Source organism: Leptonotus elevatus, chromosome 9, assembly GCF_054856555.1.
Source record: "Leptonotus elevatus isolate MCC_2025b chromosome 9, RoL_Lele_1.0, whole genome shotgun sequence".
Classification (NCBI taxonomy): domain Eukaryota; kingdom Metazoa; phylum Chordata; class Actinopteri; order Syngnathiformes; family Syngnathidae; genus Leptonotus; species Leptonotus elevatus.
Genome location: NC_141247.1, coordinates 25,053,701 through 25,076,301, shown reverse-complemented (window position 1 = coordinate 25,076,301; position 22,601 = coordinate 25,053,701). Strand labels below are relative to the sequence as shown.

General features: G+C 40.9%; 1 protein-coding gene across 2 annotated transcripts; it reads right to left on the bottom strand.

The window, feature by feature from the left end:
* Positions 1-803: 803 nt before the first annotated feature.
* On the bottom strand, positions 804-8,626 carry slc25a43 (solute carrier family 25 member 43). Of its 2 annotated transcripts, XM_086084116.1 has the most exons (5): positions 8,173-8,617; positions 6,754-6,995; positions 6,236-6,408; positions 4,076-4,210; positions 804-2,170 (listed from the first exon to the last, which is right to left on the bottom strand). In XM_086084116.1, the coding sequence occupies exons 1-5, from the start codon at positions 8,442-8,444 to the stop codon at positions 1,955-1,957; spliced, it is 1,038 nt and encodes a 345-aa protein (XP_085940242.1). In that variant the 5' UTR covers positions 8,445-8,617; the 3' UTR covers positions 804-1,954. The 2 variants fall into 2 exon arrangements, with proteins under 2 accessions (XP_085940242.1, XP_085940243.1); XM_086084117.1 differs by lacking the exon at positions 4,076-4,210 and having other exon boundaries at positions 8,173-8,626.
* Positions 8,627-22,601: the final 13,975 nt, after the last annotated feature.

Sequence of the window (22,601 nt, the reverse complement as noted above, 5' to 3'; positions counted from 1 at the left end):
TTCATTAAAATTCAATATTGACCAATCAATATGGAAATTAATATAAATTCCTTTAACCCAGCGCCACAAAACACCCGTATTTTTGGTTTCTATTAGACAAATAAAGAGAAAATAGAGAAATAAACTTTCTTTTGAATGTGCAAGTCAAGGGTAAACACACAAGGGGTGTGGCCTAGCGAGTAACGTTAGTCATGTTGGCCTTTTACAACTCAGTGTATTGTGACTGTTTCTTCCATGCTCCTTGTGTTTATATTCTGTATGCGTGTGTTTTTGACTGTCCATTCAGTAGTAAACAGCTAAAAGTGCATTGGTGACCAATCTCTCAATTTAACCACCGCATTAGCATAGGTTGGGATTAGGCTACAGCTTGTTCCAATTTGCATACAAATTTGGATGATGTGGCTGAGGAAAAGCTTTACTGTCTTGTAATGATCAAATGCACTGATAGACTTGCGGTCATGATTGTTTCAATGTCATGTTAGTGGTCAGCGAGGAGCAGCTGAAGGCCTGTGCTGCGGTGCGTAAAGGTCACCCCATCTGTTACAGCCCTTTTTGGCTGTCGCTCAGTAAAGTCCGCTTGTGTGTGTGTGTGTGTGTGTGTGTGTGTTGAAGACGACATGACTGGTTAAGCTGACCACATGCACAATTTTCACATGCGTCACTCGCACCAACCTCCACACCAGCCTAAGCGCGTATTTTATGCAAGTTCTGAATGTCACTGGCACGGATACATCAACGTTCATTCACCATAGATCATTTCTCTCACAGTGGTCGGTGTTCGCTGCTATAATAAACGGCAGCCCTTACATGAAAAGTAGGTTTATTGATTCAAGAAGCAACAATCCCAAAAATGTCATTTCAAAACGTCGTCTATCGCACGCAACGCTGTACGGCAGTCTCAAATATTCATCAAGCACCCATTTACAGCAATAAAGATATCTATTTTTTCGGTTATTTTGTGTGCTGTAATAACCAAAACAAACAACTATTAAGGCACATAAGTTAAAGTAAGCTGACAAAAGCTGTAATGTGGAAATCAGAAGGCATTGAGGGCACTTCAGCCGACATTTAAATTGATTCCATGAAGATTTGTGGAGGATTTTGTGCGTGATCTCACTGACGTGGAACGGAATACATTACCGGCTCTCTGATATAAAGGATCTTATAAACACACAAAAACACCGCTGAAAACAGTCACACTTTGTGTAACTGTTTGGAGTAGTTGTTTTTATATTAACTGTATTGCTTGTGACCATTTTAAACATGTAAAGCACTTTTGTGAGTCTGATAAGTGCTACATCAACAAAACATACTTTCTTCCTTATAACACTGACAGGATAGACATAGAAAAAAAAACTTCATATATTGCAGAGGACTGTTTCCTAAGAATAGGAACACATGTATGAGATTGCCTTTACAAATGGTTAATTTTAGATTGACACAACCTGAGAGTTATTTTTTTTCCATACAAACAATATAAGTGAACCTATTCAAATTAAAACACACACAAAAAGTAGCATTAATGAGCGAATGAGTTAGAAGTTGTGTAAAAATGCATCAGCGCTCATAGATAAATACAGAGGGTCCATTTGTAAGAGAACACGTTTGTTATGCTCCATAAAAAAAAAGCACCGTAACAAGCATATTAATAAATGAATGCCTTTCAAAACACAGCATGGTTATTTTTGCACAGTGAACCCGCTCTGCTACATCACAAATTTTACAGCCTAATTGTAAGGGTAAAGCTACCAAAAAAAAAAAAAAAAAAGAAGTGATGTGGTCTCTCTATAATCACAGATTTTCATCACAGCTGGGTCTGGAACGTATAACCCGCAATAAACAGGGATTCACTTGTAAAGGCACATTTTGTGTTGGACCTTATGAAATTGTGCTGCTGTATTGTTGCAAGCGCCGTCAGAGCATGTTCGCCATTTGTCCTCCCCTGTGGAGGTTTTCACCAGCGGTTTCCCATGCTGGGCTGACCGGCCTCTCCGAAGCTCCTGTTCCTCAGGTAACGTTTCACCTCCTGCAGCTCGGCCGGCCTGAGGCTCTGGTCCACGCCGGGCGCCGGCGTGTAGCTGAGCGGCGACACGATGTAGCCGTTGCGGTAAAGGCAAACCTGCTTGCACAGCTCGAAGCAGGCGAAGAGGAGGCCGAAGTAGGGGACAATCTGCAAATGATACCAATCAAAGTTGGCATATAACCAGGCAGACAGAGAGAAAAAGGACAGAACAGAGCAAGAACAGGACATAATTACACCGTACGGCAATCATATTACGTAAGAGTTTATATTACGGCTTGAGAAGGCATTCGTACCGCTTGTGAGGAAGGGGCGCGTCAAATAGCATGGGTAGCAAACAGGGTAGGACAGAAGAGGATAAGGCAGGATTGCCATGAGTAATAAAAAGGACAGGACAAAACTGGACTGGACTGACAGAATAGAATAGTACAATGCATGATGTGACGAGCAGCAAATACGAAAAGGACAAGACTGGACAAGACAAAGCAGGGTATACCAAGTAGCAAATAGGACAGGACAGAGCAGGATGTGATGAGTTACAACAGGACATGGCAGGAATGGACAGGACAGGGCATGGCGATGTGATGAGGAGCAAATAAGACATGGACAGCCAGCACTTGACTTAACAGGAGAGGATGCAATGAGTCGCTATCAGGACAGTGAAGAGCAGCGCAAGGCAGGATAGGTTAAGGACAGAAATGGATAGGGTAGGACAGGATAAGGCAGGACACCACAAGTAACAAATTGGAGAGGACAAAACTGGACATGGCAGGGCACGAAATGACAGGTAGCCAATAGGACAGAACTGGACAGGTTGAGACACACAGGACACAAAACACAATGCAAGATGTGAAATGTAGAATAGGACAGAAAAGATTGGTCAGGGCAGATCAGAACAGGACTAGCCAAGAGGCAAATAGACAGGATCGGCCAGGGCCATGCAAGTAGCAAATAGGACAGGACTGGCCGGGACACGACGACTAGCAAATAGGACAGGACAAGACTGGACGTGTCCAGTTAAGATGTTCTCACAAATGAGCTCCACTTTGACTTTTGCTTTTGTAAAAGAAAAGCGCATGCAGCCAACCTTGACATTTGCGGCTGAAATCGGAGAGTGGAGCACGCTGTTCCCGAGGCGGACTTTGCCCACCTCACTCGTGATATTCTTGCTATTAATTACTCCACAACATTGTTTCGCATGCCGCCACTCTCACCCTCTCACCTCCCTCATCGGCCACTCACGATGTGCGCATGTCGGACGGACAGTTCAGTGTGCTTTCATCGGGAAAAATTGATTCCACCCATTTTTGGGGGGAATATTTAAACAGTTATCTATGTCTTACGTTATAATGTGCTAATGTGTAAAATAATACATTCTAGGGGTGTTAACATTTGTGTGTGGATTTTGAGTTCATTTAAAAGTTCCTTTAATGCCACTCTTTTTTCTTTTTTCTTTTTTTTACGCGCAATTAATGACCGCCCCTTACTTGTGAAAGTGTGTACTAGCGGAATTCGAATCAACGCAGCAGACGCGTCCACCTCAAAATGTCTGCAGTAATACATTTCATAATCATGTATACATTTGGTAGTTAAAGTTGTATTTGACCATTTTAAAAATGTGCACAAATTCACAAGTGACTTCATGTTAAAGATTAGATAGCTCTTAATATGAAAAGAAAATGCACTGAACTGTCACCAATGTCTTACAAATGCAATTATGCCATCTGGTGGCAGAAAAATGACCTCAACACAAATCAATATCATATTAAATGACTGTATCAATGACTAAAAGATGCAGCCATAATTCTAGTAGTTCCACATGTTTTGCCCATTTTAAAGCGAGAGTGAAAATTTTGAATAAAATAATTGTACATTTACAACAGCTATAACATTTGCGATTATTTGTGTGTTAACTATTTAAGTAATTACGATGAAAAAAAAATGAATCGCCTGACACTCCTAATAAATACATTTGAAAAATCGGCCCATTTTTTCCAAAAGCGCCAATATCGGGCAATGAAGTTGGCCCTGGCCTATTAATCGGTCATTGTGTACCTTTATGGTATTGGCGGTAAGGCCACTCCAGAGCGCGAGGACGCCCTTGTTTTTGACCACCTGAACGAAACAGTCCATCACGCCGCTGAAATGCACGTCAACGCCACCGAGATGCGGCAGCCGAGAACTCTGCGCCTGCCAAGACAGAAGAAGCAGCCTCGCGTTAACGTCCTTCCCTCCGCAGCCCGCTTGTCATCCCGACGCGGCCCAACACGACTTCCTGCCGGGAAATATGGCCGCAATCATGTTTTCCGAGGGTCACAGTCCATTCCGGCGCTTCATTTGCTTCCATTGCTCTGGAAAATCTCAAAGCCCGTTAACACTCTTGAACCCGGAAAGGAGCTTTTTATAGCTGGGGAAATGTATGATCTCGCCTCCCCGTCGGAGGTCGTTAAGCGGATGAGAAACAAGTTCATTTTCATTAAGAAGCAGGCAAATGAGTCAGAACGCGCCAACGTCGTAAACGGCCACTTGGGATTCGAGGAACAAACGCTCGGAGGAAGCTTTCAAAAGGGGATTTATCAACACGGAATGTTTACAAGCTGATGTCCTGGTAAATTAATATTAAAAACGCATAGCCGCCTGCCATTATCCCTCCATTCCATTTCTATAAAAACATTTTTTTTTTTTTACAATTTGTATGCACTTAATTGTTTTGTTTATTTTTGTATTTGCATTGTAGTGAATGGCATTTTTGCTCTAATAATTGTCTTAGGGGAAAAAGGTGAGAACCTGGAGGGAGGGTCAATAGTTTTCCTTGGCATAAATGCTAGTTATCTACCTGACTGGTAACACGAGTAGTGTTACTAGTGCAGCAAAGTAGTTTGCTAGTGTGATTTAATTGTGTACTAGTAGGCCAAAAGTGGCACTTACAAGTGCGTCTTAGTCTACTAGTGACTTGAACTTGAACTTGTCTAACTGGTGAAGACAAAGATTGCATTAGTACATGGACTTTATGCTTGATAAGGATCGGAATAAATGCTCAAACGGTTTGCAAAGGGGTTCGATACCCTTTGTACGGCATTAGCCGAGTTGTCCGCATAAAAGTCGAGAGGCTGGCCCGATGCTGATAGCCAGCGGCTATCTTTAGACGTTTTATCTCAAGCTGCTGCTGCAGCAGACCCGACACGAATTCACATTCCCAGCTGCTGGCAGCTAATAATAATAGCACAGAGCAAACCGGATGTAGTATTTCGGCGTGGGGGCCGCCATTGCTCCCTGTGCCCTTGCAAACAAGTACAGTGAACGCCATCCAATCCAATCCATCCATCTCATGATGTGCCAGATTGAACTTCCAGTTACCAGTATAAGAGTATGAGTGCAATAAATTTAACACACCTGCACCTCACCTGAAAACAGGGAGAGGGGAAAATGGCTAATTGGGCCTAATTTGGATATTTTCAGTTTGGGGGTGGTCTCACTTTTGTTGCATGCAGTTTACATATTATGTGCTGAGTTATTTCTATGGGACAGTGAATTTACATTGTTATACAATCTGTACACTAACTACTAAATGTTGTAGCCAAATGTCCTTTCTTCAGCGTTGGCCCATGAAAAGATATAATAAACATTTGCGCTGCCCCCTTGTGGATTTTTGATGTTAATACAACTAAAGTGAAAATTTTAATATCTAGCCAACTATTTTTTAAATTGAGTTTTAGGATCACAGTGAACAGATTTTCACACAATTTTTTTTTAAGTTAAACCTGTTTATATTCCAATTCCCAAATATGACTTACCTTCTATGAAAGGGGCAAAAGGGAAGGATTTGTACTGTAGTATCAAGTGATGAGAGTGGCGTGGTACATCGGCTCTCTCTAGTGGTATGCAAATCAAATGAGTTTAAAATAATTAATCCAGTAGAAAATTTGGTACACTATAGATGGATTTTATCTATCTTATTTTTTTTATCTTTCCAAACAGTGTGTTTTCAAACCTATATTTACTTATGTGCAATTGCTTCAATTGAATCACCAAGTATTTTTTTTACATTTCCAATATTTAAGTGCAGTGTTGACGTTCATATTTTACAAATGTTAAAGTTGCTTATAATAATACAAAACAAGTCTTGTTTTTGTCCGAAAAGGTTCGAGAAACACTGATGTATGCAGCGTAGAAAATGCATGGATGGATTGATTTTTTTGTATTTCGATGACTTACTTGCATCTTGCGCTTGACAGTCTCAAAAGGGTAGGAGAGCGTTTGTGCCAGTCCTGCTGCCAGGCAGCCGTTGATGAAGTTCTGCAGAGGTGACAAGCGGAAAGAAGGCTCCTGCCACACTTTGTCCACGTTGGTATACACCACGTAGCATCCCATAGAGAAGGGAAATGCACCTAGAAACACACACAAAGTGTGGTGGGAAATTATGGTCATTAAATAAAAAAGAGGGGTGTTCTGTTGATCAGTGATTCACAAATATTCATCAGTCAAAGCACATATTTGATCATATACTTGCTAACTGGACATTCTGTCATCTAATGAATGCACATGTAAATGTTCTGTCCCTATTTGACGCTGGCACAGTTTGGTCTAATTTAAAGCTATATTATCGATATTAAATAAATGATCATTTTAGGTGGAATTGGATCATTTCCAGTGGCGAACCTGAACCTCTTTCACTGCACGTGGCAGAGTTCAGGTATCAGTGATGTAGAAGACTTTTCCTGCAGTTTGCATACCTAAGACAGTGAGAGAAAAGCCCCTGTAGAGAGCGCGTAGGCCTTCGGTGCTGTGGATTTTGCCCAGTGTGTGAACAACGCCGACGTACGACGGCACCCTGCGGTTCTGGGCGATCAGTCTGGTCTCAGCTACCTCAAGGGGGTACGTGGCCAGGGCGGCGGCCACGCCCGCCAGCCCGCCAGCGACGATGGCCCTCGCCTGGGAGATGAAGCCAAGTTCGTCCATGTGAAGGTGGACTATCCTGGGCACAAATTGATTGTTGCTTGGAGTCAAAAGTGGCTCATTATGACAACAACAAAAATAAATAAATAAATAAATAAATGGTTGTGTATTATAGTGTACTATGTAATTCTTGATCCTTGGGGTATTTTTGACATGTCACATATATGTTATTAGAACACCTGGAAAATGTTTTGAATTGTGAAAAAAAAAAGCCCAAATAATATATCACCACAGAGTAAAACATTAACTCCTACAATGTGTGCAGAACACGGAAGTGAGTGTTTTGTTTTCCTGGAACTCTGTGTACTTACTATTTTGCAAGAGAAGGGTGGTTATTTTTGCATGATCACGTGCCCTAGCTAACAGGTGTGCTATTTGCATTGCCCTTTACAGATTGCAGCAACCACTCTTCTATTTGTATACACCTCAGTGTTTATTTATCAACCATATGGTTGTCAATACATCACGTTTTGTCCGATAGTAACCGAACACATACTTACACAATTTTGCCCACAATTTGACCTCTCAGGCGACACTACACTTCAGAAGGTTCAAATGCCGTTTGAATTTCCAAACAATGACAGTGAATAAGGAGTTGATAATCCAGTGTGCATTTTATATTAATTGCACAAAAAAACAGTGTTACAACAGTTCTTTCTCATGTTCAAAGTACAAATCAATCAAAAGAGCCAATATTGCGCACCAAATGCTGCTTCGCATCATATCAAACACTAAATTTGACAAATGTTACATGTTTAATTTGTAAAAGATTAACAAGTATTGGTCATTATTTTATTTTCCAACAGCAAACAATACATGCTAGCCAAAACTCAGGGTAAAACTAATGCGGCTTTGCCTTAAATATCGACTGAGAAAATAAAGTTCTCTGATTGGCTAGAAAAAAACAGGAGCTTAGAAAACAGGAAGTAGAACACAAACTACTTCTACGTGATAAACGAATGTATTATATCCACGGTACTTTCCACCAATCGTATAGATTATATGAAACCTTCACAGTTGGCTCTGTTCGCCACACAAACGTCACCTCCAACTTCTCGGAGGACTAACAACTATCAGTAGAGCTTTAATAGTCAAAATGTACCGAGCTTTAATAGTCAAAATGTACCTCCAATCTGAGCACAATGACCTCAAACTTGTCGTGTAAACGCCATTTAAGTGTACGGACTTTAACTTACTTTCTGTAGGTTGTCAGGTGGATTGCGGTGTAGGGGAACAAGCGAAGACAAGAGACAAGATTCCCCTTCCAAAAGCCTTTGAGTCCCTCATTGTGGTAGATGAGGAGAAACGTTTGTCCGAAGCCTTTTTTACAGTGAAATGTTCCCACCTGACTTTTAATTTTCACCACTTCCAAAGGCGACGTGGCGCTTTTACTAAATAAACCCGCAAAGCCGACACACGAGAAGCTTTGCGAACTTGTCAGCCTGTTGTCCTTTTTAATCGTGCCCATAATTTGCCCTTAAAAAACGAATGTAACGCAGTTTCTGGTTGCCCGAAAGCTTTGTTTACACGGCCGAGAAGACATCGGGCATCTATTTGTGGACTGGACTGGAGCCCGTTGGCCAAGGCGGATCCTGCTACGGTAGTGACGTCACACATCATCGGAGCCGAGGTGGCATCAAGGATACACTAGAGGGCGCTATGAGGCAACGTCTGCATCACAGTTTGTGTTCAGCACGAAAAAAAAAAAAAGCTATTTGATTAGTTGCATTTTTTTGTTTTGTATAGTATTTATTAGTTTATATATCTATTATTGTTGCTTTTTTTTAACATTGATATTGTTTTGAATTGTGTTATGTTCGATTTCTATTTAGGTACAGCCCTATCAATAAAGGTGAGTGGAGTAATTATTAAATTATTTAAAATGTATTCAAGATACTTAGTTTTAATCTAACATACTGTATAACATTTAATCTATTTAAAAACAAAATCAACCATCTTACGTTGCCACTGTTACTGACATCTTCGGTCGGATTTTGGCTGAAAGCACTGTTAATCAGTGCATGGTTTACGCCAGCACGTATCCCTGTACGGAGTCATGAGAGCCTCTCAAATAACCAAACTTCACAGTTTGCATGGCTCATTCAGAGTAGGCTATAATGTGAACATGACTTACAAAGGCTAGGCTTACATTTTACAGCAAATTTGTTCCTGATGGACTTTGCTTTCATTTAATTGCAGATGGTTCTGGAAAATGAAGCAGGCAAATATTTTGAGTATAGCACCTTATAAGAGAACATTTATAATCACATTCTTACCGATGAAATGCGCATGTGGTGCTTCTCCCAGACTTACTGGTATAACCGTATGCCACACGGTGGCATTTTTACTGTAGAGGCAAAAATAATGTGAAAGCGTAGTAGAAAAATTTAAAAAAGGTAGGCACGCTTAGCAAGTGGCAACGCAAGATGGCCACTGGCGGGCTCACTTCTCGCTACGGCATACAGGTGGCATTGTGGGTCCATCATATACCCGTCCGTTCTCCCTTGCCCTTTTTTTCTGTATACTCTACAACCCACCATCAATGCCTCCAGGCTTAAACCCACTAGGCGTCAGTATCGTTCTGCAATGCGTCTGTCCGTGTTTTCAGAATCAGAGTTTAATTCTCTTTACAGGATTTCCTGTCTGCGGTGAAATTGTTTTTGATTCCGTCTGTGCCTTCAAATGAGAAATTTGCGACGCTGTGTATTTATCAGCAGGGATTAGCCGTCTTGTTTGTTTGTTTTCTCCGCGCCTTTGGCAAGCGACACCACCCTCTTCTGTCCGCACCATAAAAGACTTGTTAGAATAACAGGGCCCACCAGAGGAAATGAGAGGCGGGCCGCCTCGGCAGGCCCTTTCACTGCCCGCTGGGGGTAATCCTGGTCTGTGATCCTGAATTTCTATACAAAATCATAATCAAACCAAAATCATAACGCTGGATGGCGCGTTGCACCTTCTTCGGTTAAGCACATTTTGTCACGACATGCTGGCAGCAGTAAATTCTAATAAAGGTATTTGTCCCATGAAATTGTCCTAATTTATTCCTCATAGTTTATCCTCTTCACTTTGTAGCGTTTCTCTTGGCTACACTGCTTCCATTACGTGTACACATGGATGTTAGATTTTTCTGTCCTGTCAGAATTTTTATTTTAGTTTTTTATTATTACTTTTTTATCACTATTTTATTATTTGTTTTTGTATTTATTTATATTTTATTTTGTATTTATTTTTATTTTCCGATATATTCTGCTGTTTGATTGTTATATATATATATATATATATATAAATATATATATATATATATAAAAATATATATAAATATATATATATATATAAATATATATATATATATATATAAATATATATAAATATATATATATATATATATATAAATATATATATATATATATAAATATATATATATATATATAAATATATATATATATATATATATATAAATATATATATATATATATATATAAATATATATATAAATATATATATATATATATATATATATATATATATATATATATATATATATATATATATATATATTAGTATTGGTGGGTTGTATAAAGTGAACATAAACTGATCCTCATCAAATTCATCTACTGTACTGTATTCATTTTTTGTTTAAATACAAAAACTGTTTTGCTTTGGCTTCCTCTGGTGGCATCTTGGTGCATTGTTCCTTGGCGCTACAAACAAGTATAGAGTTACTGCCATCTTGAGGCATTTATAGGCAATTACAGTACAGTATAAAAATAGTCTTCCAACTGCAGGAATCTCTCATTGGTGGATTTCATTTGAACAAAAAGCAAGAAAACACATTTTTCTTTGTTTTGTCACAAAGTCAATTTTTTGAGTGGGCGTTGATTACTCGTGGCTCGTGGTGGCATGACGAGGTGGATTAAGTCTGGTAAATCCCCGCTACGCACCGCCCACCACTGATTAAAATCCACTTGATAAGGCAATGATAAGTGTTTTGATGTGGTCTTTCTTATCAATAAATGCTTCAATAGTCAGACAGGTGAGTGTGACAATATGCCTGCATGCCTGTCTGTCTGTCCGTCTGTCCGTCTTCCTGTGTCCCTGGTCATTTGTATAGAATAGAGTTAGGCCGCGAGCTTCCTGTATGTATATCGGCGCTCTTGAATGAGCCCTTCCTCAGCGCGGGAGCAGGCGGCGGGCCTTTGTGTCTTTGGGTAGCGGCATGTCGCTCAGGCCCAGCAGGCATTGTCATTCTCCCTCCGCATGGCATGCGCAAGTCCACCCCCTCCACGTCTCACTTTGAAGTGCGCTAAGTGGAAAGTTGCTTCAGCGTTTACTCATATTCTTCGTATCTATAGCTTCAGGTCCACGGACTAGTACGCCCTTCGTACTCAATACAACTGCGCTACAACGAGTGCCACTTTTGGCCTACTCGTATGTAATTAATCCTTGCCAGGAAACTACTGTGCACTATGTTTACGACTGTGCCCCACACGAGTAGGCATGTGTCATGCACTAGTAGCATCCTAGTTCTTGATATACAGCTCAAGGTCCACGTGCGATCTTTGTCCTCACTAGTAAGACAACTTTGACATGCTAAATAGGGCAATTAAATCTTACTAGTGAGGTAAAATTGGGAACTAGTTGACAAGTGTGTGCTACTAGTACTCCTGGTAATAATCCAAAATCCTACTATAGTTAAACATCTACCACTTGTTGTCCAAGTAGTATGCAGGTGCTTTACTTGTGAACTACTGTGCTGCACACTACTAGGCCTCACTAGTAGGCATGTGTCACATTCAAGTAGGATATTGAATAAATGTTCACTAAACGCTAGTGTGGACAAAGAGTGAACTAGTACATGCTGTTTGTACTCACTAGTAAGAAAATTTGCCTTTAACTTTTTCCCATTAATAATGCTGCTAGTACTAGTCTACTAGTACACAATCAACTAGTTAACTAGTTAAGTAAGCGGTTAACAAATTAACTAGCAACTAACTAGTGGACATGTGTCATGTACGAGCAGCCTACTGGACCCTAAAATCAGCACCAAAATGCCAATTTGTAATTTTGCCTCACTAGTCATATGGAAAATGGAGGTACTACAAATTTCACTTAAATATAAATTTAAAATAAGAATACAGTTCTAAAAGATTAAATGCAAAAAAAAAAGTTAAATACAACAGAACTGCACTAGGGCAGTGATTCTTTTGTCTACCACTAGAGGGAACACCACATTTCGCTGGGATTAATGCTCAAAGGGATTTCCATAGGACATTGGGAAAACCATTCAGTTCCAATGTTGGCCATGAGGGGGCGGCCTGCACCCTTACATGGGGGTCTGGGGTGGTCAGAGGGCGGGGGGATGCGCTCAGCCCGCTGTCATCCTCACAGACTGGTGCCAGGATCACAGAGGGCCGCAATAAAATTCTCACCTCATTATCTGAGACAGTCACATCACAGGCTTGTGTTGGGAGGGGAGGGGCCCAATGAAGAAAGGCTGCTGGAGGGAGGGGGGGGGGGGTCGACCGTAGAAACAGGCATGGTGACACCACAGTCTGTCTGTGTGTCTTCTTCTGGGGGTGGTGCGCTGCGCTGGTGAGAAAAATCAGGCATAAGCACACAATTGATGATGACACCTTTGCCAACAAGACCCCACACTTAACACCCCCCCCCCTCCCCTTCTTAGTCTTAATCTTCCCGGCTCACTTAGCAGGAATGGGAGACATGTTATGCAAAAGAGAGCACTTTTCAATATCGTTTCTGTGAAAGGCCGTCAGGGTTTGCTATGGTTAGTCAAATGTCATTTTGCACCTCATTAGAGCCGACACTCGTTTTCAACTAATACGGTGATTCCCAACCACTGTGATGTCACTTGGGCCGCGGGAAAATCATACAACTCACAACTTGCTTCTTTTTGCATCTATCTGATCTCTACCGGCAATGTATAGTGACATTTTATCATGATGTTACACATACTTTACATTATTTGGTCAAGGCAGAGACAAAATGGCTTGACGATGAAATGTTCCGTGTGGTAAATTGCTTCATGTACATTTCAACAGGTAAGTTGTTTCAAAAACAGACATGGTGGAAATTCAGAGATAGTTATTGAGAGACTGGATATTAAATCTGTTCTGCTCCGATTAATGGCACACATGAGCACGTTTAACACTGAATGGGACGTTAGTTAGCAGGCTAGCCATTTTGCTAAATTACTCAAGGACTACAAAAAGCAAACATTTTATACAGTACACAACCTGTGAGAAACCGCAAATGATAGCCAATCAAAATGCATGGACGCACCCACCACATGCCACCATGCCATAGAAATGCAGTAAATATAGTAAACATGCTTTACAACAATAATTAACCATTTTACAATATAATGAAATAGCGAAGCTTGCGGTAAAAATATACATGTTAAAAAAGCGATTCGGTACACGAGCCCAAGAAGATGTTAGAGGCTCGCGCAAGGAGTCCTTATGGTAAATCGTGCAATGTGGTCAATTCTTCCCATTCAAATTCAAAGTTCGATTCGCAAGCATGGCGCGGTGTGCGGCGGCCCTATAACGTCGGCCCTGGCCCATTTCAGACTCTCGTATCCGCACAAATTCATGCTTAACACAGCTCAGAGCACAGGATCTTCTCATAGGAAAATTTTACAAGCTGTAAGGTGGCAAATCCAGGTCCAGAAAGTAAAAACCCTGCTACGGTTTGGCTTTAGCCCCTGGTGCGTGCTTGCTAGCTAGCTAGCTCCCTAGCAGGTGAACAAGCACCATGGGAGCTAGCTAGCTAGCACCTAGTGCTAAAGCCAAACTGTGGCAGGGTTTTTCCTTTCCGGACCTGGATTTGCCACCTCTGGATGTGAGATAATGTGACATTTGTGACAAAATGGGGACAAAAACATCTCTAACCATGTGATGTGTATAACAGACCGTCGGTTCCCAGACAATCGCGTTAGAAATGGCTACGACGCAACCAGTCTTACGATCTTCCCTGTCAAGACATCTCATTTTCAGTTCAGGTCGATCACTTTTCTGCCACCCGGAATTATCCCAGTGCTTATTGTTTACAAACGTAAAAAAAAATGTCACTCGTGACGGGCATAACAATTCAATGCTCTTCCACTAGATGGCAGAAAGTGCATACCTTTGTTCCACTTTTTGTGACTTTTGTTGTTGTGACTGAGAGTGGAGCAGCATGAGATTTCCCCCAATGCAGGCTCTATGGCTCGGCTTAGTAAAAGTTGAGAGACTCCACAACACACCAACCCAAAAAAAAACAAGGTGGAGCTGTAAATCCTAACAAGGAATGACGCATCACCTATTTAGCAGGATGTAGATAACCAGGAGGCCCTTTGTCTACCAGGATGCAGTGGAGAACTTGTGGCAGCTGGCGCCCCCCCCCCCACCCCCGCCCCCCCTCCCTTATCTAGCCACGTACAGCCAATAAATCAATATCAAATCTAAAGGAAGAGGAAGCCAGATGGCCTTCCCACAAGCGGGCCGCTCTCAGGGCCCGCTCGGCTACTGTACCGCCGGGCCGGGCCGGGCCGGGCCGGTGCATGCCGCTCGGCCTCCCTTTGAAGGCATACACATGCGAGCGGCAGCTCAATGAATGACTAAAGGGAACAAATAAGCTATTACGACTCTCCTCAAATCAGTGTTTGTGTTTCCATCCACATCAAAGGGAGCCCCCGGCCTGTTTGATATGCGGCCCCCCCCACACCTTGATCCGACCCGCGGACAGGTAGCGGGGAGGAGCAGCCCATTGACAAGGAGAGAGGGTCACGTGGTCCCGGCTGGAGGGGAGTTGACCCAGACGAGGGGTCTGCCGCTGTCTCCTGTTCTCGAGGGGGCTTTTGCTTCTTGAGACAATCTCCAGACACCTTATTGATCGATGCTGGCCATCCTTTAGTCATCCCATGAGGGAAATTCACTTCTCACAGCAGCTGTATTGACGCGTACGCTCATATTAAAAAATAAGGGGAATAACTAAGTCAAACAAATACAAGGAGCAGCATTGAGTTGGAATTTGTAGAATGTGATATCTAAAAAGAGTGTTGTTGTTTTTTAAAGAACTCGAGATTAGAACGCTGAACATTAGTATGTGATATGTAGTATGCTACAGACATAATTCATAACATTTTGCGTTGGGCGGAATATGTCAAAAATGATCACTTTTCAAGGAATTTTTGTTGAGCCATAAACATTGCATCGTCAAAGTGAGCAAGACATTTTTAACACATAATACTGGTCAATAATACAAAAAAAATAGCACACCCACTAGGGCTGGGTATCGATTCAAATTTATTCAATCGATTCAATTTCGATTCACAAGAGTTCAGCTCGATTCCTTTTCGATTCCCCCCCCCCCCCCCCCCGATTCGATTCAATTCGCTAATTATGGAACATCAATTCTTCTTAAAAAACAAGGACATGATAAAAAAAATTAAAACATTAAATTCCAAATAAAATTTAAAATCAGTAACTGGTTAAATAATTTATTTATTAATGAAAATAACACGTGTTATAATCACTTGTGTTACACAAACATTGACGTCAGCATGGATGAGATGAAAATGTTTTCATAATTCTAATTCAATCATTGTAAATATAAATTAATAATATTATGAATTGTCATGAAGTGCAATAAGTCAGGTTTCATAAATGCAAGAAAACACTTTTTACGAAAACAGAAAAAAATTGGCCTTTAAAATTCGATTTTCTTGTTAATTTATGGGGAAAAAAAGAGATGTTAAAATAATCGATTCATGGTTTTATGAATCGATATCACGCTCGAAAAGGAAAAGCCATTCGATATTGATTATTCAATTTTTTAAATCCAGCCCTAACACCCACGTTGAGACAGACCAATAGTATACATTTTTGAAAAAATATGAAATTGACCAAAATTGTGACTTATGAGGTTTCGGTCCGACACCAGCAATATGTAATGTGTATAATAGCATATAGGCTGATTATCGACGCAGATGATCAGCAATATCGGCATTTTTAATTTTTTTGGAATTTATTTTCAGTTCACGTTATAAGAGACGCTGCTGAACCTGGGAACTCTGCACCGTCAGATTTTGTTGGAAATGAAAGCTTAGACAAGTAAAAACTGAACACTGCAGATATTTAGAAATTTGGGAAATCTTTATTTACTGTAGAAAACAATAGGGAGCTATTAACTATTTTAAATTTGAACTTTTTAAAACAGGCTCATGACCCTGGAATGTCCCTGAAGTGTCCAAGATAAAAATGAAAAATAAAATAAAATGAGAATAATTTGCAAATCGTAAAAGTTGTTCAATAAATATACAGTATGCTTAAAGACATTTGGACAAAAGAAAGAGTTGGAGTTTGTTAAAAGTCTTGGCTCCAAATATCGGTTATTGACCTCCTTGACTACTGATATTCGGTATCGGCGTTGCCCCTTAAAAAACACATCGGTCTATCTCTAATGAGATTGCACATAAACATTCATCTCACACAGTAATAATATTTATGAGGTATTCTATCGACGAGACGCAACAATTAGAAAAAATGTCAAAGTGAGAGTCTGAAGCAGAGGCCTGCTCAGCCTAAAGGTCAGATTGCTGCAAAGAGGTCTCGCCAGACTCATCCCGGTCTGAGTGTAGGCCAGGGGTCAGGTTAAACAGTAGTTGGATTGAATGGCTGTTCACAGGCCAGTGTGAAATGCCAGCTCCATTGCAATGTGGGAGGGGGGGAGAGGGGGGGGGGGGTTCCTCTGGCCTTTGTGTGGCCCGTGCTCCCAAAGGTCTCCGAGCGAGCACGCAGCCATTGTTGGCGGGCCGAGCGGCCAGCCCCTCGCAGACTCTCCTTCGGCCTGCTTTGTCTCCAGCAGCGTGACCATTTCCTTCATCCAGGTCAGGGCAGGGTCGTGACTTTGGACACCATCTTGTCTTGTCTTGTCTTGTCTTGTCTTGTCTGTCTGATATGCCAATCTGGCCCAAGACAGATTTGGTTTGCAAGTTCCACCATCAGTGTCACAAAAGGAATGGAAATTCCGTTAATTTGTCCGAGCCCCTTAAAAAAACACACCCAAAAATTTAAATCAAATTTTTTATCAAAAATTTTTAAATCACATTTTTTAAATAATTTTTTATATAAAAAAAAAAAATTTAAACCAACATTTTTATATATATTTTTAAAAATCAAATTAAAACAATATTTTAGAATGGTGCAATCGTTAAACAAAACCTAGCTATAAAAAATATTATTAGGAATATATTCCCCATAATTGTCACAATTATATGAAATGTTACGTTATATAACTTAATCAAATGTAATCAAATCTAATAATTGAATAATAATCAAATAATTTAATAACATTTATTTTAATCCATTTTTTTAATCAAATTAAAACCAGAGGGCATTTTAGAATGGCACAATCAATCTAAAAACAGTTGGGTCAAAAATAACCCAACTTTGGGTCAAAAATTGACCGATCCTCTATTTGGGTCCATTAGACCCAACTTTGAGTCAAGAAATGGGTCTTTCAGCGTAAAACAACTGATAAATATTCTTTACTTGGGTCAAAAAATGGGGCCAACGCAGAAAGTTGGGTCAAACTGACCCATAAAGTGGATCGGTCCATTTTTGATCCATAATTGGACCCAACTGTTTTTAGAGTGTACAATTAAGCCAAAGCACACCAGACGACAATAACGATTTGAATAGCGAGACATGTCTCACTTTTCCCACTTGGCGAATACGTACAACTCCAAAAGTGCGAGCATACATAAAGTGAGGCAAGAAGAGTGTCCAGCAGCCTCCTTCTGTCCCCAGGCGGGACCTGCCTTATCACAGGCCGGCCATCGCGCTGATAAGAAGAGGAAAGGCCAAAGGGCCGTAAGGAACCGCGTGCACGGCTCGGGTCAACAGTGTGAGGAGGCTGGACTCAAAGGGGACAAGAACATTATCTGATAAGCATCAGTGGCCTCTTTTGATCTCACGGGGGCTGAACCCGGGCTACGGGGTGTCACGCTGGGCCGACGAGCAGAACGACACGGCAGGTACAAACAAGCCAGCCCTTGAAGATAAACTGGGGCTGAGCAAATTGACGCAGAGGAAGCGCGGCCGGGCCCGCCTGGGATGCGCACTGATTTGACATTCTTTTTTTTCTCCCCCTCAGATACGAGTCATCGGGTCGGTCGGGTGAGCCGCCATCACGGCCGCAGACATCCACGGCCGCTTACTGACCGCGTGCTTCAGCGTCACGGCGCGGTCAGCTGATGCGCTCCCATAAGTCAGCCATGAAAAGGCATCATGCGGGAGGCCAGACGGGCCTGGGGGCTGCATAGACAGGCTGCGGCCTGAACCAAATGCCTGGCTGGCCTCTCCGGGGCAAGATGCTAGTCTTTTAACCGCTGGTGGCCAGAGGGGTGCGGGTGCGGGTGGGTGTCGGGTGGGGGATGGTCCTTTCCACTTAGCGACAGTTGTCCAAAACAGCAGATGCTACACTTATAAAAACAAGCCCCCTTTTAATGATTAGTGAAAGGAGGAATTCCACAACCCTTTCTGTGTAATGATGCATGTTGCAGAATATGATTGGCGGGTCTCACACAAACAATCGGGAATCTGTACTTACTCAAATAGTTGTCGAGAAATGACTCTCAATCAATTCAGCACATTCTCTTTCTCTTAAAGTCGAACCTTAAAGTTATTTTCACTAATGTGGTAGAAATCCTAATCATCTTGATGTTTAATACTGCTTGAATCTATTTAGCGCTGTCACTATTGAATATTTTTTAGAATCGATCAATCTATCGATTATTAAGCTAGCTAGCTAGCACGGCTAACATCAGTTAATTTCCACTGTGGTGCTTAGAGAAACAAGAAAAACAATCAAAAGATGAATTGCTTATAGTGCTGACACCGTCGAACATTTTTAGAATCGATTAATCTATCGATTATTAACTCATTTGCTTCAAAAAACGTACAAAATATGTTCTATTTCAAATGTTTTAAGTGTCCAAAAGAGGTATTTATACGTTCTTTGTTTTTTTTATGCTAAAGCATACAGAATGCAACCTCTCAACTGCAGAGAACGGTTGAAGAAATGGTCATTATTACAAAAACGGCCAGCAGGTGGCAGCAAAGTATGAGCAACAAGCTGTTTCCCCCACAGTTTTAAACAGATTTGTGAATAATGACGAAACTTAGCTATATTCTAATGCTAATTGCTGAAAAAGATAAACAGATAGAAATACACTTTTTTTCCTGATGAAAGAAGAGACTCCAATCTTTCTTTTGGTAGGTTCCATGTTTTTATAGCAATAGAACACAATATTGTGTGGGCCTTGCAAAATCATTATTAGGTATTTTCTACACAGTTTAGTCTTGTAATGTCTATGTTATTGTTTACAATGTCTTTAAAAAAGTGTGTTTTAAAAAGTGAGTTTAAGAAGTGTGTCTAGGGTGTGGGAGGTATATTTTCAGACTTTAACGAAAGAATTCCAGGTTGAATACTACAAATGTCATTTCATTTTTGAGGAATATTTGAACCCTCCCAAGAGCCCCAAGTTTTGCCAGCAGCACTCCAGCTCCATTTTGTTTTGTTTAGAACTAAAAAAAAAAAAAAAATAAATCAAAATATTGGTAGGCCGTTCGATTGGCGCGGTTCTCATGACAACTCGGTTCTATTTTGATCGTGCGAGGCAGCTGCAGAGGTGACAATTCTTAATGAAAACAAACTGCAAGGGGCCTATCCCAAAATAGATTATGGGTCACCAGACTTGCTTTACTCCGCCCCCTCCCGGGCCCGAATCCAGAACAAGGGACTCCGTGAGTTGTAACGCGCGCGTTCCGAAGAAAAGACACGCGGAAGATAAAATGATGCTGCGTTGTGGTGGCGGCACTTCAAAGAAGCTGCTGGAGCGAGAGCGCGGCTGCCCACGTTGGTGCGAGTTGCTCTCCTTGCCGGGTCCCGAACGAACTGTTTTGTGTCGAGGATGTTTACCGATCCCAGGAAAGACAAACAACGTCTCTCTTGTTTGGAGGCACACACTGCTTACGGGCGTCAGGATGTGGCGTATTGTTAGCTCCGTGTTTACCTTGTCTCGGGTCCTTTCACCCCCCCCCCCCCCTTGCAGGTTTCCCAGCTGTGCCTGATCAAATCAAATGTTGACAAACACTCTTTGCCACAAAGACGACAGACGGACGCGCTCCGAGAAACAAATCTCATCCAGATCAGAAACGAGCACAGGTGGTCAAGTACAGATACTTGGTTCACATTATTCGATGTCACTGTTTGCCGTTTTTTCCTTTTCTTCGCCTTGTAAGTCGCCAAGATCCTAAACAATCAGCCAATCAAGATATTTTCCTCAATCGATTCGATTTCGATTCACAAGAGTTCGGTTCAATTCGATTTTGATTTTTTTGATTTTTTTTTTTCTTCCCCCGATTCGATTCACAAGAGTTCGATCCGATATTGATTAACTATGGAACATCAATTCTTCTTACATATCAAGGACATGAAAAAAAAAAAGTTTCACAAACATTCAATTCCAAATTACATTTTGCAGAGGCAGTACGTGGTTAAATGACAGTATTTATTTATGAATGAAAATAACATGTCATAACTAGACTAAGTGCAATTTCTGCAGAAATTGCGTGGGAATGCTGAGAGCTGAATGCTAATAACTGAATGCTAATAGCTGAATGCTAATAGCTGAATGCTAATAGCTGAATGCTAATAGCTGAATGCTTATGAAGTAAATTGAAAAATGAATCATGTGAAAATGACAAAGTATTAATCTTGCACAATCACTTAAGTGTTACACAAACATTGACATCAGCATGGATGAGATGAAAATGTTTTCATAATTCTAATTCAGTCATTGTAAATATAAATTAAAAAGATTCTGAATTGTCAGTGCCATACGTCAGGTCTTTCATCAATGTAAGAAAATACTTTTGAATTCATGTGAATAGTACATTTCAAGAAAACAGTAAGATACAAAACAAATTCAGCCTTTAAAATGCAATTTTCTTGTTAATTTATGGCGAAAAGAGATATTAAAATAATCGGTTCATGCTCACGCTCAAAAAGGAAAATCGATTGGATATTGATTATTAGATTTTTTTAAACCCAGCCCTACTAATGAAGTATTTTTACTTAGTTACTTCTCACCGCTCGAAACAAGGAGTGACAAATTTGTCCAGTCAAGTACTCCCTGATGGGGAAAAATGTTCCAAATCGCTATATGATGAGCAACAACACCTCATCTGAACACAGGGCGGCACTGTTGCTCAAGTATACACTGTGAGGCCTCATATTTCACACCCTGTGCACATTTATTACATGCCAACATACTGTCAACTTGTAGTTAACCCTGTTTTTTTTTTTTGCCATAAAACCACTACCTTTCGTAATAAAAGCTGACACGCGAGCACAAAATGTGATTTATTTGGGGTTGTTTCTGGCTATTTTGAGGGCTGCGCTAATTTTATATAGCGCTATTAAAACACGTCTGTGCCTAAATAACAAGTTTAGAGAGAGTTTGAGGACGAGAATCACAATACATGGAGTGTAGTCAAGTTGAGACTGACTGTTTTATTGGTTTTACGCGACTAACAGCAACTTCTTACACTTACTAAAACCAATGTTCGCTTATTTTTACACTTGTATGACAGGTAAGGGTTTGGGGAGCTTTGACCTCTATTTTCATTTGTCATCGTTAGAGGTCAACCAGTGTCTACACTAATTGCATATCATTTTATACTACGGACAATCATATTTGACATCCTACATTGCAGCGATATTGTCGTAGTAGACAAAATGTGTTTCTTACTTTAAACTTTAAATTGGACTATATTGAACTGTTATATGAGGACTTTCGGATTTTCGACTCATTTTTGGTGTCTTTTTTTTTGGGAGGGGGTGGATGATAGGTTTGGTGGGGCCACTACGGTGACACATGAACGGTGTAAAGTACGGTACCCCCTGCAGAATGGAAGGGAAGTCCTCGTGCCATAAAACCTCCTCTCTGTGAAAGACTGCCCCCCCCCACCCCACCCCCCCCCCTGACGATTTACGGCCATGGAAGTAAAAGCTCCGAGACAAAGCGACATTTGCTGATGCCAGCTCGCACGACCAGACACTCGCTGCTGGTGACAATGCAGAAAAGTGCAGGAAGTCGAGCCGCAGAGCGGATGGAAGAAGTGGCTCATTGATTTCAACCTTGGCATGCTAATTAATAGCGAAGGGGAAGCTATCATGAGTGGTGAGCGTTCAGGGTGAACAACCTAAACACTATTAGAACTAGAAGCTTATTTAAAACTGGACTAAGTGCAATTTCTGCAGAAATTGTGTGGGAATGCTAATAGCTGGATGCTAAGCTAAATGCTAAGCTAAATGCTAAATTTGAAGTAAATTGAAAGCGAAATTATGAGAAAATTTCAAAGTATTAATTGTAGTTGAAAGATAAATGAATAAAAAGAACACTTGAACCCGGGAGGCGTGAATTTTTGAAGCAAGTTGACATTTATATGGGAAAGTGTTATCTGAAAGTATCCTCCATTCATTTGGATGGAAAAGTGGAACTAATGATATCCAATGGAAAAAGGAAGCATTCCCACAACTAAAAGCTTATTTAAAA

Coding starts and splice junctions, on each gene's coding strand:
- slc25a43 (XM_086084116.1), bottom strand. CDS start 8,444: ATGGGCACGATTAAAAAGGACAACAGGCTGACAAGTTCGCAAAGCTTC. Junction 6,996..8,172: donor CACCTGACAACCTACAGAAA/GTAAGTTAAAGT, acceptor ATTTGTGCCCAG/GATAGTCCACCTTCACATGG. Junction 2,171..4,075: donor TTACCGCCAATACCATAAAG/GTACACAATGAC, acceptor TATCATTTGCAG/ATTGTCCCCTACTTCGGCCT.